Source organism: Python bivittatus, unplaced genomic scaffold, assembly GCF_059951505.1.
Source record: "Python bivittatus isolate LINGU-HERP-01145 unplaced genomic scaffold, Pbiv_v1 ctg000000_np1212, whole genome shotgun sequence".
Taxonomy (NCBI): domain Eukaryota; kingdom Metazoa; phylum Chordata; class Lepidosauria; order Squamata; family Pythonidae; genus Python; species Python bivittatus.
Window position 1 is genome coordinate 3,590,948 of NW_028277028.1, and position 16,109 is coordinate 3,607,056.

The window sequence follows — 16,109 nt, forward strand, 5'->3', positions numbered from 1 at the left end:
CAGAGATTGGGCAAAACAAGAGTAAGTATTCCCTCAAAGTCTGCTTTCGCTTATCCTCTGCATTCTATAAAACTGAGAACAGTGCTTAGGAAAGGAAAAGAAAGGAAAAAAGTTAAGATATGCATAACCATATCCTAAGCAGAAACCCAGATGATTCTCTCCAATGAATTCTGAAAACATGATGAAATTTGAGATCTTGTGCAAGCTGGTAGCAAACAGCTAATTAACTTAGAGTGAATTTTTATCTGAAATTCTGTGTAATTATTGTCTTCACTTGTTCTTGCTATATACTGTAAATCCCTTTCTATATTGACTTATTTGGTTTAAGATGGATTAAAGTTCTATATTTCTGGACTTTGAGCAGGAAGAACCAAAGCACCCTTTTCTTTTCAATTTTTCTAAGAGCTGGTAAAGAGAGAAGGAATGGAAATTTCAGAGATTTCTCAAAAGATAGAAAAAGAAAAGTAGCTTAGGATAACCAAACAGCTGCAGCAATAATGCTTGTCTTATTTAAAGCAAAGTATGGATCACTGTAGCAAGAGGTTTAATTCTGCTCCTTGGGCAATAGATCACCTATTATTGGGTCTGCCTATATTTTTAGTAATATTTAATAGTACCAATAATTAAGTGATATTCTTGACCACTTGAATTTGGCATTTCAAATTTTTTGTTAATTCTCATTGTTTCTTTCCCTTTCTAGTCCAACTCAACATCGTTGGCCTCTCTGAAGATCTGCTTACTATAGCTCTGGTTTTCATACATCTCTTGTGAACAGGAAATATTCTGGAGCTAATAAGAATATTAGCTACAAAAGTTTTGTAGCTCTCTACAAAAGAGAGCTATAAAAGTTCTTAAACATTTGCTCTAAAACTGTAATATTTAAAACTGAGGAAAGTTTAGAAACATTATACAATTTTATTATTTAATGAATAACAAGTTTGAAAATGTTTAGGGTTTGGTTGTTGTTAGGAAATTTACTTTAAATTGGGTCAACTGGTGCATAACAAATACAAAGTAATGTAGCAAAGATACATTATAAATACATTAGATATTTGTAAAAAGTAGTTCTTAAAGTTGGGATGAGGAAAAATTTGAAGGCAGCTATAGAACAGAAATAACACTGAAAAGCAGATCCAAGAGTGGCTCAGTGAATCCATACTGAAACTGAAAGCTTTAAGTAGGAAGTTTACTGAAGACTGTGCTACCTCAAGTAACTCTAGGACCTGTTTTTAAGTTCTGGTCTGAAATGTATTATTGTTAAAATTTGATTTAATACTTTGCAATTATTTCAATCTGTTACCAAAATCATCTGAATTAACAGCATGCAAACTTTGACTTCTATCATATTCGATACTCAGCTCAATATTCTCCTACCCCACCTGTTCTGCCCCCCACAATTTTAGTCAATGGAGGGTCTTGCATGAGCAAGAGAATTCTGTACTATCATTTTGGAAATCAGTTACTGATTCATTCCTATAATAGTTACCAAACATTATCACTCAGAATGCATTCTAGAAGAATAGAGACTTCTTCTTTTGAATGCACTCCAACCCGTGTCTGCAGTCAAGAAAGGGAATTACCCTGAAGTTGATTAATGCTGTATTAGCTACATTGGGATACTATTTTATAATTAAAAAACACCTCTGCCACACCTCCAAAATCAGCCACATTCTATGGATTTTTGCACCCAATATCTCTCCTTAAAACTCTAGGTGTCTCAGTAAAGTTCATCCCATTCTGCTGAAAAACAAGCAAAAGATATAACTGTGTTCCCCATGCCAGCCTAAAGGACAGGCTGGTTTTTCAAATCTTGTTCCAGATCAAACTATCTTAATAGTACTTATATCAGACTAAACTGTTTCCAAAGTCCCAGATCAGTTTCTCAAATCTGAGCAATTAAGCATTTCCATATCTCCATTAGGATTCTTAGTCAGAATGTAATGAAATAGTGAAACTATGTCTGCCAAGGCAGATAAAACAGGAAAATACTTATACCTCACAAGAATTTATGTATTTATAGTACTGTATTTAAATATGATTTTGACTTATCCAGGACCTGTTCTGCAGAATACTATAAAAACATATTTTTTCTTAAATTTTATAATACAGAAAAACTGCAGTCTTTGAAAAATCAAACCACATAAGGGTGATTAACATTTTATTAACATAAACAGTTTATATTAAAAAAACTAATAAAAAGTAGGAAAAGAAAAACAATAAACATTTCAGCTGACATTCCACTGAGCAATTGAATGCAACATTCAAGATCCAACACTAGAATCTCTGTACAGATGTTATCTCTTCCCTTCTCCTACCTATGGATAGCCACTGCACAACCTCCAGAACAAGCTATAGCATGTGTGGAATGCAGTGCCAGCCAATCCCAGCAATAAATTGTATTTAAGGCTTAACACCTCTCAAATGTAGGATTCTGAAACTCAGTTAAAACAAAGGCAGTTAACATGAGACATTCTGACAACTTTCACGCCATATTCCTGGAAATACGACCTCCTACATTTCAAGAGAAACTCACATAAAAGACATCCATGGGATGAGTTTTTAGAAAACATGGTTTTATTTTAATTCTGGGTAAATTTTTAAACACTTTTACTACAAAACATCAGAACAGACTGAAATGTAAACTATCAGAATGCACAACACAGCCATGAAAAACATTTATTTTGTAACTGTAAACAGCAGAACTAGAGAGAACCTGAGGAAAAAAGGGATTCCAAGAATTCTTCAGTTTTTAAGCAGGTGATGATCTTCAAGTTGATCCAAGATATATGGATACAAGCTTACATTAGAGATTACTTTTCTGGCCTGAAATAAGATATGTGGTTGTTTATATTAAAATGCAAATCTCTCACAACGTTTTCTAATTACGCTAGTTCTCCCACATAATCATTAGGCAGTAAAAACAGAATTTATAGCTGTTGCTCTAATGTTAATTTATATCAAATTATCTGTAACAATTAAAAGTAAACATGCACTCAAAATGCTATCATCTGAGTATACATCAGTCTCATCTAAAATGTTTCTAATTTGAATGCAAATATTTTATGGATATGCACTAAACAGCAAGACATTTTCTCACTCATCAATTAATTTAAATCAGAGGAAGGGCTCCTTCAAGTAATATATTGCCTTTTCACTATCCTGAATTTTTTTAAAATCTGTTTTTTAATCCTGTATGTTCTAATTACAATTTATAAGCCATTTTTCAGCAAGGTTTTACTAGGCAAATTATATATTTCAAGCAAAAGAAAATAGAATGATGACAAAAATCTTCAATAGGCTCTTCCCTTGCTTGTTTTCTCTTATGCAAACCATGCCCATATATTCCAAGTAAAGGCGCAGTGAAACTGCTAGTAGGAAAAGTTAAGATCATCTCTCAAATTAATTTGGAATTCCAGGGATGTCCACATTTATGGAATTTCCCTTCTGATTAACATTTGGCAGATTCTTGAGATTTTCAGATGTGCAAAAGAGAAAAATCTTTTATATTTATCCAAGCATTTAATCTTTTCCCTAGTTTGCATGAAGCTGACTGCAAAGCTCATTTATACTGTAGAGCTATTCTCCTCCCATGCAGGAAGCTTACATAGATCAAAAGGTGATTAAAACCGTGCTTCTTTTCTAAATTTGTCACTTCTGTTAGTTGTTCTCTCCACTTTTTTTGCATTTACAATACAGAGAGATAAATCTTTAAATAAATCTTAGTGGTTTCTAAGCTATCCAAGATATAGTGACAAACAGTCTTTGGAAGCTCAAAAAGTCACAAGGATTTCTTACTGGATAATTAATTGCTCCATAAACATACTTCCTAGTTGTGGAAGTCCTGGAAAGGCACAGAAGTATATGTGAAGGAGTTTGATAACTCAGGATTATCACCCAATAATCTCTGTCATACATTAACTTACCATCATGCATCACAGCAGGTAGCAGCACCTAGCTGATCTTCAAAAAAGCTAAGCTTGGCCTGACCTCATTAGTTCCTGGATAGGAGAACAGTAGGAAATCCCAGGACTGTAGACTAGCCTGAGAAGTCCAACCAAACACACCCAGACCCGCCCCAAAGATGGTAATGGCAAATCACTTCCATACTGTTGCCAAAAAACCCACATGGAGGCAAACTTGACTTGAGGGAGACTTAAACTTTTATCCCCATCCAGCTATTCTACCTTTATGCCTGCACTAAAAAAATACTTTCTTTCAAGATCTGTGCAAACAAGATGAGCTTTATAGATTGTATTAACATACATATAAGAGCTTTTGTTTTGTTATATTAATCTTGTCATTAAAGTAGTTTTGAGTTATTTGGCTTGTGGCTCCATCTTATGGTGAATCTTTGAAATATTTCTAGCAATATACAAACAATAATAGGCTAAATTTACTACAAAGCTGCTGATTCACCTTTACTCTCCTTTTTTACTGTAATTTTCACAACATTTTGCACAATAAATATTTCTCCCCAATATTCTGAAGGCATTTTTTTTCATTTCTCATTGAATTAAAACAGAACAATTAGATTGCTCATGGGCTATGAAAGCCTGCTGCCCAAAGACAAAACTGTAGGGGGGATGAAGCAAACATGGTAGTCTATTTTATAAATATATTAGAAAATGTGATTTAAAAGGATACAAATCCAATAAATAAAATGAAACAAAATCAAGAATTTGTGGACTACTTTGTACTGTAATCTTATTAAATCTTGTGTCTTAGAAATAGGTCCACAGATTAATGTTCTTTTTCAGAACATTAATCAAAAAGTGTTTGGAGGAACAAAAGAAAAATACTGAGAATCCATTTTCTGTGCTAGAAATTTAAACTGCATAAATTGGGGGTTTGAGGAATTGGAAGATTTTCTCAATTACTTGAGGGGAAACTACTAACACAAGAGGAGAAGGATAGGATGGAGATAATTAAGATTAGTAACAAGCCCCACATTGCAAGTTAGGATTAAAAAGAAGTTGTGGGTCTGAAAAGATAGCAGAATACTCATAAGCAGAGTATCCAGACATAGTCATGAAGAAATCAATGGGACTCAAGCTAGTCATGAATTTACATCCTTTGATTCAGTGAGTCTACTTCAACTAAAACCAGATCTAACAAAATATTTTTCCTACCTTTTCCTTTTAGCTGTGTGAAGAGGATGACACATTCTTTATTCCAGAGATTACGTATATTGTATATATTCCCTACAATTAAATAGTTTCCATTATAGAACAAACAATCCATGTTTCGTAAATTCAGAAATAAACTGTACCATTATTTATTCAGATCACAATTGGACATTCCTCCTAAGTCTTTCACTACTAAATGACAAAACCCTTCTAAACTCAATTTAATTTACTACCCAGAAATAATCCTTTTTTTTTTTAATGAACTAGCTATCATCAAGTATTCACACTTATACCTCCTGGTGTCCTTGCTGTTTGATACGCAAATTACTGAATGGAATAAAGAATTAGAGATTCCTATTTTGCTTAGATTATGGAGAAGGGGGGTTAACGTCAATACCAAAATCTTCAATAGACCTTGGATTACATCTTCTCTGGCCTCACTGGATTCTACATTGTTTTTACAGAAAAGGCTTCAGTAAGAATTAATGTTAATATTCTCAGCTATTCATATTATTTTGAACTATATTCCTCTTCCTATTTTGTGGAGCCTTTCTTGACTAGGCTGCAAAAAAGAAAGTTTGGAAGGAAAGCTGAAACTTCCAGCTGAACCTACACGGTAAGAGTGGGGGTGGACCCCTTCCAGGTGGCTGAAAGGCTTAAGTAAAAGGCTTAAAATACAGAAGAGAAGTTTAAAACATTTTTGAAAGAAACACCATTCGTGTCAGTGAACTGAGAAGAATTCATCTTTTGTCTGGCTGTAAAACTTTCAAGCAGCAGGAATGTGGTAGACTAGCATTCCTTTAAAAAGGACATTCATCCTAATCTCTTCTTATATTCCTTTCAATTATGTGTCCCCAGAGCAAAGGAGAAAACAGTGACTTTCATACTTTTATAATGGATGTTTTTAAAAGATTTTCGAAGTTAATAGGGTTGTGCAATGGTTTGGATTTGGTTCCAAAAAGATGCTTCCAAAGAAAGTTTCGAGTGTACACATAGCACCTCTCTGCAACTCTTTTAAACAGCTGTGCCTTTTCCCAGCTATAAGCTATACACAAAAACCCTGCTCCAAGTCCTGGTCTTGAAGTACAATAAGATTAGAAGTTTATACAAGATAGAAAACATTTTCTGTTTCAAGTTTGGAACAATTTAATCTCACTTGCAATGTTCTGAGTTGGTTGTGTTCTAAAAGAACAATACTCTAAACAATTTAGATGTTCTGTTAGATGGAAACTCAGAAAGTTTTGAATATTCTGGCCTTAAGAGGTTGCTATAAGAAACAACTGATACATGATCCCACAAAAGATGCACTGATTTAAAGAGCTCCAGACAGGAGTTACGTTCACATTCCATGTGAATCCAAAGCACTGCATAGTCCTAAAAATATTCTTTGGCAGATTTTCTTGTAAGCAAATTGACTTACAGCAGATATAATGGACTGCCTCAGTATCTCCTCTTATGGCCTAGGAGCCAAAGTAAGGAAACAAGCAGCCTAGTTCTTCATTCCCATTGCTTCCTGTGACTAGAACACTCAAATCTTTCCTCAGAACATCTAAACCAGTGTTGTGCAAACTTGGCCACTTTAAGATGAGTGGATGCTGGCTGGGGAATTCTGGGAGTTGAAGTCCACTCATCTTAAAGTGGCCAAGTTTGGACAACACTGATCTAAACTGTTTAGAGTGTTGTTCTGACAGAACACAACCAATTCAGAACATTCCAGGCGAAATTCTTTGTACATTTTCAAGAAATGATGTAGCACCAGGTAGATTCTAATCCATGCCTGTTCCTATGTCTTGTGTGAAAAGACAGAGAAGACAGACACACCCTTTAGGCAGAAAGTACCCATCTTTGTCCTTCACTGAAGACCCAGAAGGAATAGGGAGAAACAGTTAGCTACTTGTAGTTTCTCATGGGCCATGGCTCTTAATCACACAAACATGTATAATGCATGCTTCTAGTACCACTAAAAAAATAAAATTATTTTCTTTATTAAATGCTCACACTTTCTTTTTACTTTAGCCATCTCTAATATGAAAAATATCAGTTCACTTACCTGGTGGAATAAAAAAATAGTTTCCAGCAGTCAGACAATAGTTTTGATCATACAGCGTTAAAAGAAGTTTACCACAACTAATGTGAAAAACCTTGAAAAATGAAATTCATAAGCATAGTTTTAATAGCATGAACAGGTTTATTCTCTGGCAACATAATGATAGCAAATAATTTTCTTTAAATCTTAAGTCTGTCTACATAAAAAAGAGAAGATCTGCCACACTGGTTGTACTCCAAACCCAAGTTTGATTTGTCAGATCTAGGAATAATATCACAGAATCTTACACCTAATAATACTAAGGGACGGTAATGAATGTCTGCTCTGGTGACATGCATCATTTTGTTGACTACTGAAACATTATATTCAAGCATTTTGTACTTTATTCCAGATGCCTTGGAAACTAGGAGTGCCAAGTAAATTTTGTGCTATACTCACTCCAATACATCATAGTCCTAATGTTTTCCACTCATTTTCAGGAGGGATCAAGCAGTAGCTTATTCCTTAAAAATAACAAGAGCAGCCTATCACCAGAGTATGAAGGATACCGGACTTGATGTATTTAGAAAGAAAATAAGTATTTTATGAATCTGTGAATTCTCCTGTAAAGCAACATTTAATGCATTATATCTTTCTCAACAGCACACCAGGGCCCCATGTTTTCCACCATTCCTGATAGGAAGAGTAGTACAGTAGTTCATTTTGGGATACGTTAATTGGTCTCAATTTCAATGAACAAATTCGTGACTATGCACCCTAAGCAAGTTAGAATTTGATGATGGCAGATATCAGACTCCTATTTCCCGTCTGACCCATCTATTTACAGAGAACCAAGATGCTTACTTCCCGTGCATCCTGTTTTATAAGACACAAATAAGCTAATGGCCTTCCTCTCTCCCATTGTCCATTTGAGGCAAATTCTTAAGGTCCTGTGCACAAATGCATTCCCAAGTTGGTTGGGATTTGGGCAGAAATTTGGTAACCATACCTCCTGTCCTCCATGAAGCTTAAGAGTTGATTTTTGACATGAAGCCCTTCTTCTCTAGGAAGCAGAACTGAGAAAGGAGGGATTCCCTCCACTAGATCTCAAAGTCTAAGCTCTGCTTCTGAATAGAAGTGGAATTAACCATTTCCTGTTAGCTGCATCAGTGATGAAGAATATGACAATACTTCATATTCAGGTAGCCCTCGCTTACTGATTGCCTCATTTAGCGACCATTTGAAGTTACAACAGTGTAAAAAAAAAAAAACAGCTTTGCAACCAGTCCTCGCATTTACAGCTGTCACAGCATCCCACAATCACATTATTGCCCTTTGGGTGCTTTGCAATTGGTGTGTATTTATGACCATTGCAGCATCTTGCAATCATGTGATTGCCATTCACATGCTTCACAACCAGCTTCCAACAAGCAGAGTTAGTGGAGAACATGGAAGTAAAATTGCAAGTCATGGTCACGTGATGTCTCACTTAATGATTGCAGTGATTCACTTAACAATCAAAAGAGAAGTAATAAGCCAATTGTATTCACATGATTTTACGCTTATCGGCTGCAGTGCTTAGCAATGGAGTTGCCAGTCTCAATTGTGGTCACTAAGCAAGGACTACCTGTATTTGGGTCCCCACAATCTCAATACTACATTCTTGCCAGAAGAAAAACAGTACAGTAACTCCTGGATTAAGGACATCTTGCAAAAAGCAGCAGGTCCTCTTTGCTTAAAAATTAGTGCGCTGACAGATGTCAAGCTCCATTTCACAAGTCAGAAGGGGATTTCAACAATTTTTAATAGATCAAAAGGTTATTCCTATAAACTCCAGTTTCTAATATTTTGACAATGTGAAAATTTGCTCTTCCCCTGAGGATGAGGATGCAGGAAAAAAGAATAAGTATCTTGAGTAAATTTCCTATGATGGACCTCTCTACCTCTACTGCATTCCACAGAATCAATACAATGGAGACTCCAAACATTACATTATGATAGAAAAGAGTTTTATTTTAAAGGAAAAAAATAAGCTGCTACTGTTCCAAGGAGGTAAATCTATAGGTAATGAATTATTAATACAGCACTAGACACTTATAAAGATGAAAAGCTACAAAGTTAATACACCATGCAGTGCAAATGTTAGTGGGAATACTTCGCTCATATTCTTGTCCCCAATTTGAGTTATTCATTAACTTTGCAGATTTTTTTGACTTGTAAATGAAATGGGACAAAAAAGAATTATCAACATGTTCTAAGATGTCTCCTCTGTCCAAAGGAGCTGCAAATATAGAGAGAGAAAGAGAGAGCAGGAGCACAGAGGAGCAGACAAAGAATTTTCAATAGAAAGGAACCTTCTGAGGCTCATGATTTGTTGATCTTAAAGATGCAATATAGATTAGCTTTCATAAGTTATATTTTATATTACATGCTGCTAAATGTGAAGATTACATTTTTGCAAAAGCTTTTCAATTTTTGGCTGTTAATATGAACAGAGCATAATTTCCAGTGGCAACTATTATCTATTAAAATATTTGTGTACCTATCTTTACTTATAATCTCATAGTCTGAGAATATTTTATAAATGAACACAATTTAGAATTAAGCAAAAAGAACAGTTGAACTCAGGGAGTCTATGTCATAAAGAAGGTTATTTTCAGCTCAAACAGTAAGTTATATCAATACACAACAAACACACACCTATTTTTTTCTCTGTGATTAATTGTTCAGAGCAACCTTCCTGAATGAAAGAAGGAAGGATGTTACAACCCATGCGGAGAGGCAAAAGTCAAACTAAGAATACATAATTCTGCTGTGTCTGCATCAAGGATCAAAATTATTAGCCCACAGTAGTGGAAAGAAATGAGGCCAAAGCAGTAAATATGTAGAAAGGAATTCAGCAGCCTTGTCTGTCAAAGTTCAAAAGAGGCAAATTTCATATAACACATTTAAATGGCATAACACAACTTCCAAAATTGTTGCCCTATATATTCTTAACATACTTAAAAATGTGTGAAATACTTAAATAAGGGTCAGTAATATAAGATTGGAAGAAAAATAGTTAATCCCTGCTCTATGAGGAAGAATGATAACTGGTTAGAAAGCACTGTAATATTAAATATTAATCTTGCAAATACAAATTATTCCATCCTGCAAAGAAAATAAATAAAATAAATACTTACCAATGTGTCTGTGTGGGAATACTGATATCCCTTTTCTTTTAATGGCTTTAATATCATTTTTCCAGCAGAAAAGGAAGGTGTACTCAGGTATTTATAAATGGACACTGCTTCATTACCGATGAAAAACACGTGTGAACTACCATTGTTCACGCATTCTGTTATAAAATCAGAAAATAACACGTAATACTCACAGGAGAAGGAAATATTAGATAACATATACTGCATTCTCCGGGGTTTACTCATAGGCAAGAACTTGTTTACATTTTCACAAAATAATCACATAGGAGCCATATGCACATACTGTATCCTAGGCAATTATCAAAACTGCAGGGTATATGATATGTAAAGTTAAGAATATCGTATACATAAAAGAAGTTAAGATTCTGCCTTGGAATGTTGTGTGGGAAGTTATGCTCTACAGTGATTATACAATTCTTGAGTGTACTGCAATAATGACTGCACAAAATTTTGCAAAGCTCATGGAAAATGTCATTGACTTGTCTGCTGAAGGGTGGAGTGTAAGGTCATCATCTTCTAAATTTTGACAGTAGATTGGCAGGTGAGGGAAGAGGAGATATTTGTGCCATAGTGAGTAAAGAGGCCAATACAAGAGGATATGGGAGATTGTTTTGACTTCCCTCAGTGGGCATGGCAGAGACATGTTTGTAGAACAGTGCCATTAAATCAACCTTCTAGGAGCAGAGATGATAGCTCATAATATTTGGCCAAGATAAATTTCTGCTAAATGATGGCTGAAGGATATCTGAAGAATAGGAGGCTACCAGAAAAAAGTTTAGTGGCAAGCTCAGCTATATACATTTGAGTCAGAGCAAAGGTCTTTCTAGACGTATGTGTTGAAGTTTGTTTCACTTCTGATGGGTTTGTCAAAACCAAGTGCATTCAGATAGCGTAAGGACACTGCAGTTATTCTCTTAAATGGTCTGGATATGTAGCTGCCACAATGGATCAGGAAAGCCAAAGAACTCTTAAACTAAATTAATGTAAGTCAATAATTCAAGTGACTGAGCTGAGTTCAGAATTCTACGGAGATCAGGTCAGCTTCCAGCCTTAGAAAGAGGACTGGGTACAGATCAGGGCACACCAAATAAAGCCCTTAGGAATTTCAACTGAACTGTCTCATAAGGGGCCTCTTCCACAGGTTAGGTGACTCATCACTTTTGCTTTGTATATTAATTGCTCCTGGGACATGATTATTGAGGTTTCATCTCACAAATGCAAACTGATGTTTTCATAGCTTTGAGCTTTCAAGGCTCCCATTCTTGTCTGATCTTTTCAGATGCTGATGCCAAAAAGAAAACCTTGAGATATGTAAATGACTTGACATTTAAATTTTGATATAAAATGATTTGTTTTCTGCTAATGCCATCAATTTTCCAAGAGTGGTGGCATGACACAGCATTTCTGGAGAACATAAATCATTTTATTTTAGAATAGTTGATGTCAAGGCCATTACCTCTACAATGGGGCACAAGGGCCCAAATTTTCTTATACATATTATAATGATTTAAAAAGACTGGCACATCATCTGCACAGAAGATCAAGACAGCTCTGTTGGCTATTGCAGTTGACTGTAATTCAGGTCTTGACAGACTTTCACCCATGGATGTTGGTATATGACCCAGTTTCACCCCTTGCTGAATGGGCATAGTGGCAGTAAGAACAGGGTACCAGTCAAAATTGCATGGCATTATTTTCATAGAACTTCAAGATCAGAGAAAGAAGTCATTCACTGTGATCAAAGAAAAAGACTGCACTCAATATATTTCTGGATACTGAGTCAAACGCAGTTTTCAAGTCAGTGAAGGTGATATAAAATTTGCCTCAGGGCTATTAAGCACAGGTAGTCCTTGCCTAATGACCACAATTGGGACCGGAACTTCCATTGCTAAGTGATGCAGTTATTAGGCGAAACATCATGTGACTGCATCATTTAGCGACCACAATCCCGGTTGCTGTCACTAAATGAATGCCCCAGTCATTAGGCGAGGCAACTTCCTCCGGCTTCCCACAATCAAGTCAGTGAGGAAGCTAGCAGGAAGCTGCAAGTCCCAGGTGCTGCCAGGTGGGGGAAGGAGCGAGGGAGTGCATGGGGGGGGTTGGGGGGGTGCATGGGGGGTGCAGTGCAGGTCAGGTGCATGAGGGCCTCAGAACTGCATGGATTTTCAACCCCAGAATGGAGAGGCTTCAGAAGCCTCTCCACTCTGGGGCTGAAAATCCTCCCTGGCTGAAAATCCCACTTGGATTTTGGCACCTACCTTTTTCAGCCAGCCCCCAAAGCTCCATGCGCTGAACATCCCACACAGGGCACTTAGCGCACAGAGCTTTGGGAGCTACCTGAAAAAGCTTCATGCTGAAATCCAAGTAGGATTTTCAGCCAGGGAGGATTTTCAGCCCAAGAGTGGAGAGGCTGAAATTCAAGCAGGATTTTCAGCCACCACTTGGATTTTCAACCCCAGAGTGGAGAGGCTGAAAATCCTCTGCAGCTGAAAATCCTGTTTGGATTTCAGCACAATGCTTTTTTAGGCAGACCCCCAAAGCTCCACACACTAAACACCCCATGTACTTGGAGCTTCAGGGGCTAGCTGAAAAAGCTTCATGCCAAAATCCAAGCAGGATTTCAGCATGGGGAATTTAGCGCACAGAGCTTTGGATTTCGATGCAGAGCTTTTTCAGCCAGCCCCCAGAGACGAGAGGGAGTCCTCTCAGCAGGCAGCAGTGGCTTGCAATTTTCCCTGCCAGCTTCCCCATTGACTTTCTGGGGAAGAATAGAATAGAATAGAATAGAATAGAATAGAATAGAATAGAATAGAATAGAATAGAATAGAATAGAATAGAATAGAATAGAATAGAATAGACTTTATTGTCATTCCACCATATACTATACACCAAGTGCATAATAAAATGAAATTCCGTTGCAGTTGGCTCACAATTACAATCAGACACTAAAAGTACAATCAAGATACCATAATTACTATAAAATATACATTCTATACACATTTGACATTAACTTATTAAACATTCAAGAATCTAATAGCCTGGGGAACAAAACTATTTCCCAATCTGGCTGTTCTACATCGGATATAGCAAAACCTCTTCCCAGGGGGTAACAAAGAAAACAGACCATGATGAGGATGAGAGGCATCAATGACGATCTTTCAAGCTCTAGACACACAGTGCGCATATGCTAGATCTTGGATGAGAGGCAGAGAGATCCCAATTATCTTCTCTGCTGCCCTTACTACCTTCTGCACAGACTTTCTTTATGAGGCACTACGGCCTCCAAACTAGATGGAAATACAATTAGTAAGTACACTCTCTATAGTGCCTTTATAGAAAGTAAGGAGAATGGAAGATGGGAGATGTACTTTCCTCATCCAGCGCAAAAAAATGTAAACGTTGCTGTGCTCATTTTACCAAAAATGCGGTGTTAAGGGACCAGGTCAGACTATTCGTTAGCTGCACCCCTAGGAATCTAATGCTGCTGACTGACTCCACAGCTATATTATTAATAAAAAGTGGAGTGTGACTCCTCCGGTTCTTCCTGAAATCTGTAATAATTTCCTTAGTTTTTTCCACATTTAAGACCAAGCTGTTTTTATTACACCACTCCACCAAGCCCTTCACCTCCTCCCTATAAGCCCACTCACTGTCATCCCTGATAAGACCCACCACCATTGTATCATCCGCATATTTCACAACAGAATTGGTGATGAACCTGGCACAACAGTCATGGGTCACCGGGTGAACAACAGTGAGCTCAGGACATAGCCTTGTGGGGAGCTGATGCTCAGAGAGATAGAGATAGAGATATTATTTCCAACTCACACTGGCTCAGACTTCTCAGTAAGGAAGTCAAGTTGCCAATTACACAAGGGAGTACTGAAACCCAGAGAACCCAGTTTGTCTACCAAATGCTGGAGAAAAATCGTATTGAATGCTGAGCTGAAATCTACAAACAGCAATCGCACATAACTGTTCTTCTCCTCAAGATGTACCAGACTCAAATGAAGAACAGAAGAGATTGCAACCTCTACAGAGTGATCCCGCTGATAAGCAAACTAAGTGGATCAAACAAAGGATGAAGTCTGGAAACAATGTAATCCTTCATCAGCCTCTCAAAACATTTCATCACAATGGGAGTGAGTGCTATCGGGCAGTAATCACTGAGGGATGCGATTGTAGATTTTTTAGGCACAGGTATAATAGTCGCAGTCTTAAAGCCTACCGGGACCACAGCCTGGTGCAAAGAAGTATTGAATATGTCTGTGAGGACCCTAGCCAGCTGTTCAACACAGTCCCTCAGTACCCGCCCTGGAATATTATCTGGGCCCACTGCTTTCTGAATATTAATTTTTCTCAGGGTCCTCTGAACATCAGCTATACCAAGGGTAGGTGCCTGCTCATCAGGATGAGATACAGCCTTCCTCGCAGGAGTATTGTTAAATGCTTCAAACCTACAAAAAAACCTATTAAGTTCATTAAGAAAATCTATATTCTCCTCACATGATGCCGGAGTAGTCTGTAATAGCCTGAATACCCTGCCACATATACCTGGTATCTGTAGAATCATGAAAAAAATTCTGAACTTTCTGGCCATAAGTCCGCTTTGCTGCTCTTATAGCCCTATTCAGATCAGCTCTAGCTGTTCTAAAAGCCCCCATATCGCCAGACTTAAAAGCAGCGTTCCTCACTTTCAACTTCCCATATATTCATGAGTTATCCAAGCTTTCTGATTCGCCCATAAGATGATGTTCTTAGTAACACTGACATCCTCCATACACTTCTGGATATATGCAGTTACAGATGAAATGTATTCCTCCACATTCGAATGTTGGTTATTCCTTGCAGCTTCCCTAAACATGTCCAAGTCTGTACACTCAAAACAGCCTCGTAATACTTCCATTGCTCCCTCGGGCCAAACTCTCACCTGCTTCACAATTGGTTTTTCTCTAGTTAACAAACGCCTACATATGCTGGAATTAGCATTACAGTGAGATGGTCTGAGGAATTAAATGCACTCTTAATGTTAGAATAGGCTAAATCCAATGTGTTCCTACTCCTGGTTGCAAAATCCACATATTGATGGAAATGAGGGAGGACTGTTTTCAAGTTAACCTGATTGAAATCTCCAAGTACGATAAACACACCCTACGGGTGGAGAGTTTGCAAGTCACTGATAATGTGATAAAGAACTTTCAAGATCTCCTTCATATTGCAGAGGGGGATATATACACAGCTGTAATAATAGCAGTGAATTCCCTGGGCAGATAAAAAGGTCTGCATCTGATAGTAAACAACTCCCCATCAGGTGAACAATAAGTTGAAACCACCTTTGAGTTGATACACCATCTCTTATTGATATAAATGCATACTCCACCACCTCGAGTTTTTCCAGTAAGAGCAAGACTCCTGTCCAGTGAAACATCGTTAACTTCTCCATGCCAACAGCCTTCTTAGGAACAGATGACTTTAACCACGTCTCTGTCAACACTATAACACAACACTCTCTCACCTCACACCTTGTTGTAAAATCCAACTTCAAATAATCCATTTTGTTCTCCAGTGAACGAACATTAGTAAACAAAATGGATGGAAGCGGCGCTCTATGTGGGTTAGCCTTCAGCCTTGCCGTTAGTCCTCCCTGGCTCCTTCGCTTTCTATCACAATGCATCCTCCGCCTCCTCCACTGTCTCCTCCATCTCCTCGAAAAGCAGCCAATGCCAGTGAGAGACCCCGCAGTCCTGTAAGTCTCCA

General features: G+C 37.3%; 1 protein-coding gene across 2 annotated transcripts in view; it reads right to left on the reverse strand.

The window, feature by feature from the left end:
- Positions 1-1,003: 1,003 nt before the first annotated feature.
- CENPC (centromere protein C) overlaps positions 1,004-16,109 on the reverse strand; it is a 51,745-nt gene continuing 36,639 nt past the window's right edge. Inside the window, exons 16-19 of one of the 2 annotated variants that reach the window (XM_007423249.3) lie at positions 10,335-10,489; positions 7,177-7,267; positions 5,130-5,201; positions 1,004-2,823 (exon numbers count right to left, since the gene is read on the reverse strand). In XM_007423249.3, the coding sequence (XP_007423311.1) occupies positions 2,804-2,823; positions 5,130-5,201; positions 7,177-7,267; positions 10,335-10,489 (338 nt within the window). In that variant the 3' untranslated portion in view covers positions 1,004-2,803. Of the gene's footprint in view, positions 2,824-5,129; positions 5,202-7,176; positions 7,268-10,334; positions 10,490-16,109 lie in introns of those variants that run through there. The other variant, XR_015794962.1, reaches the window with a different exon arrangement.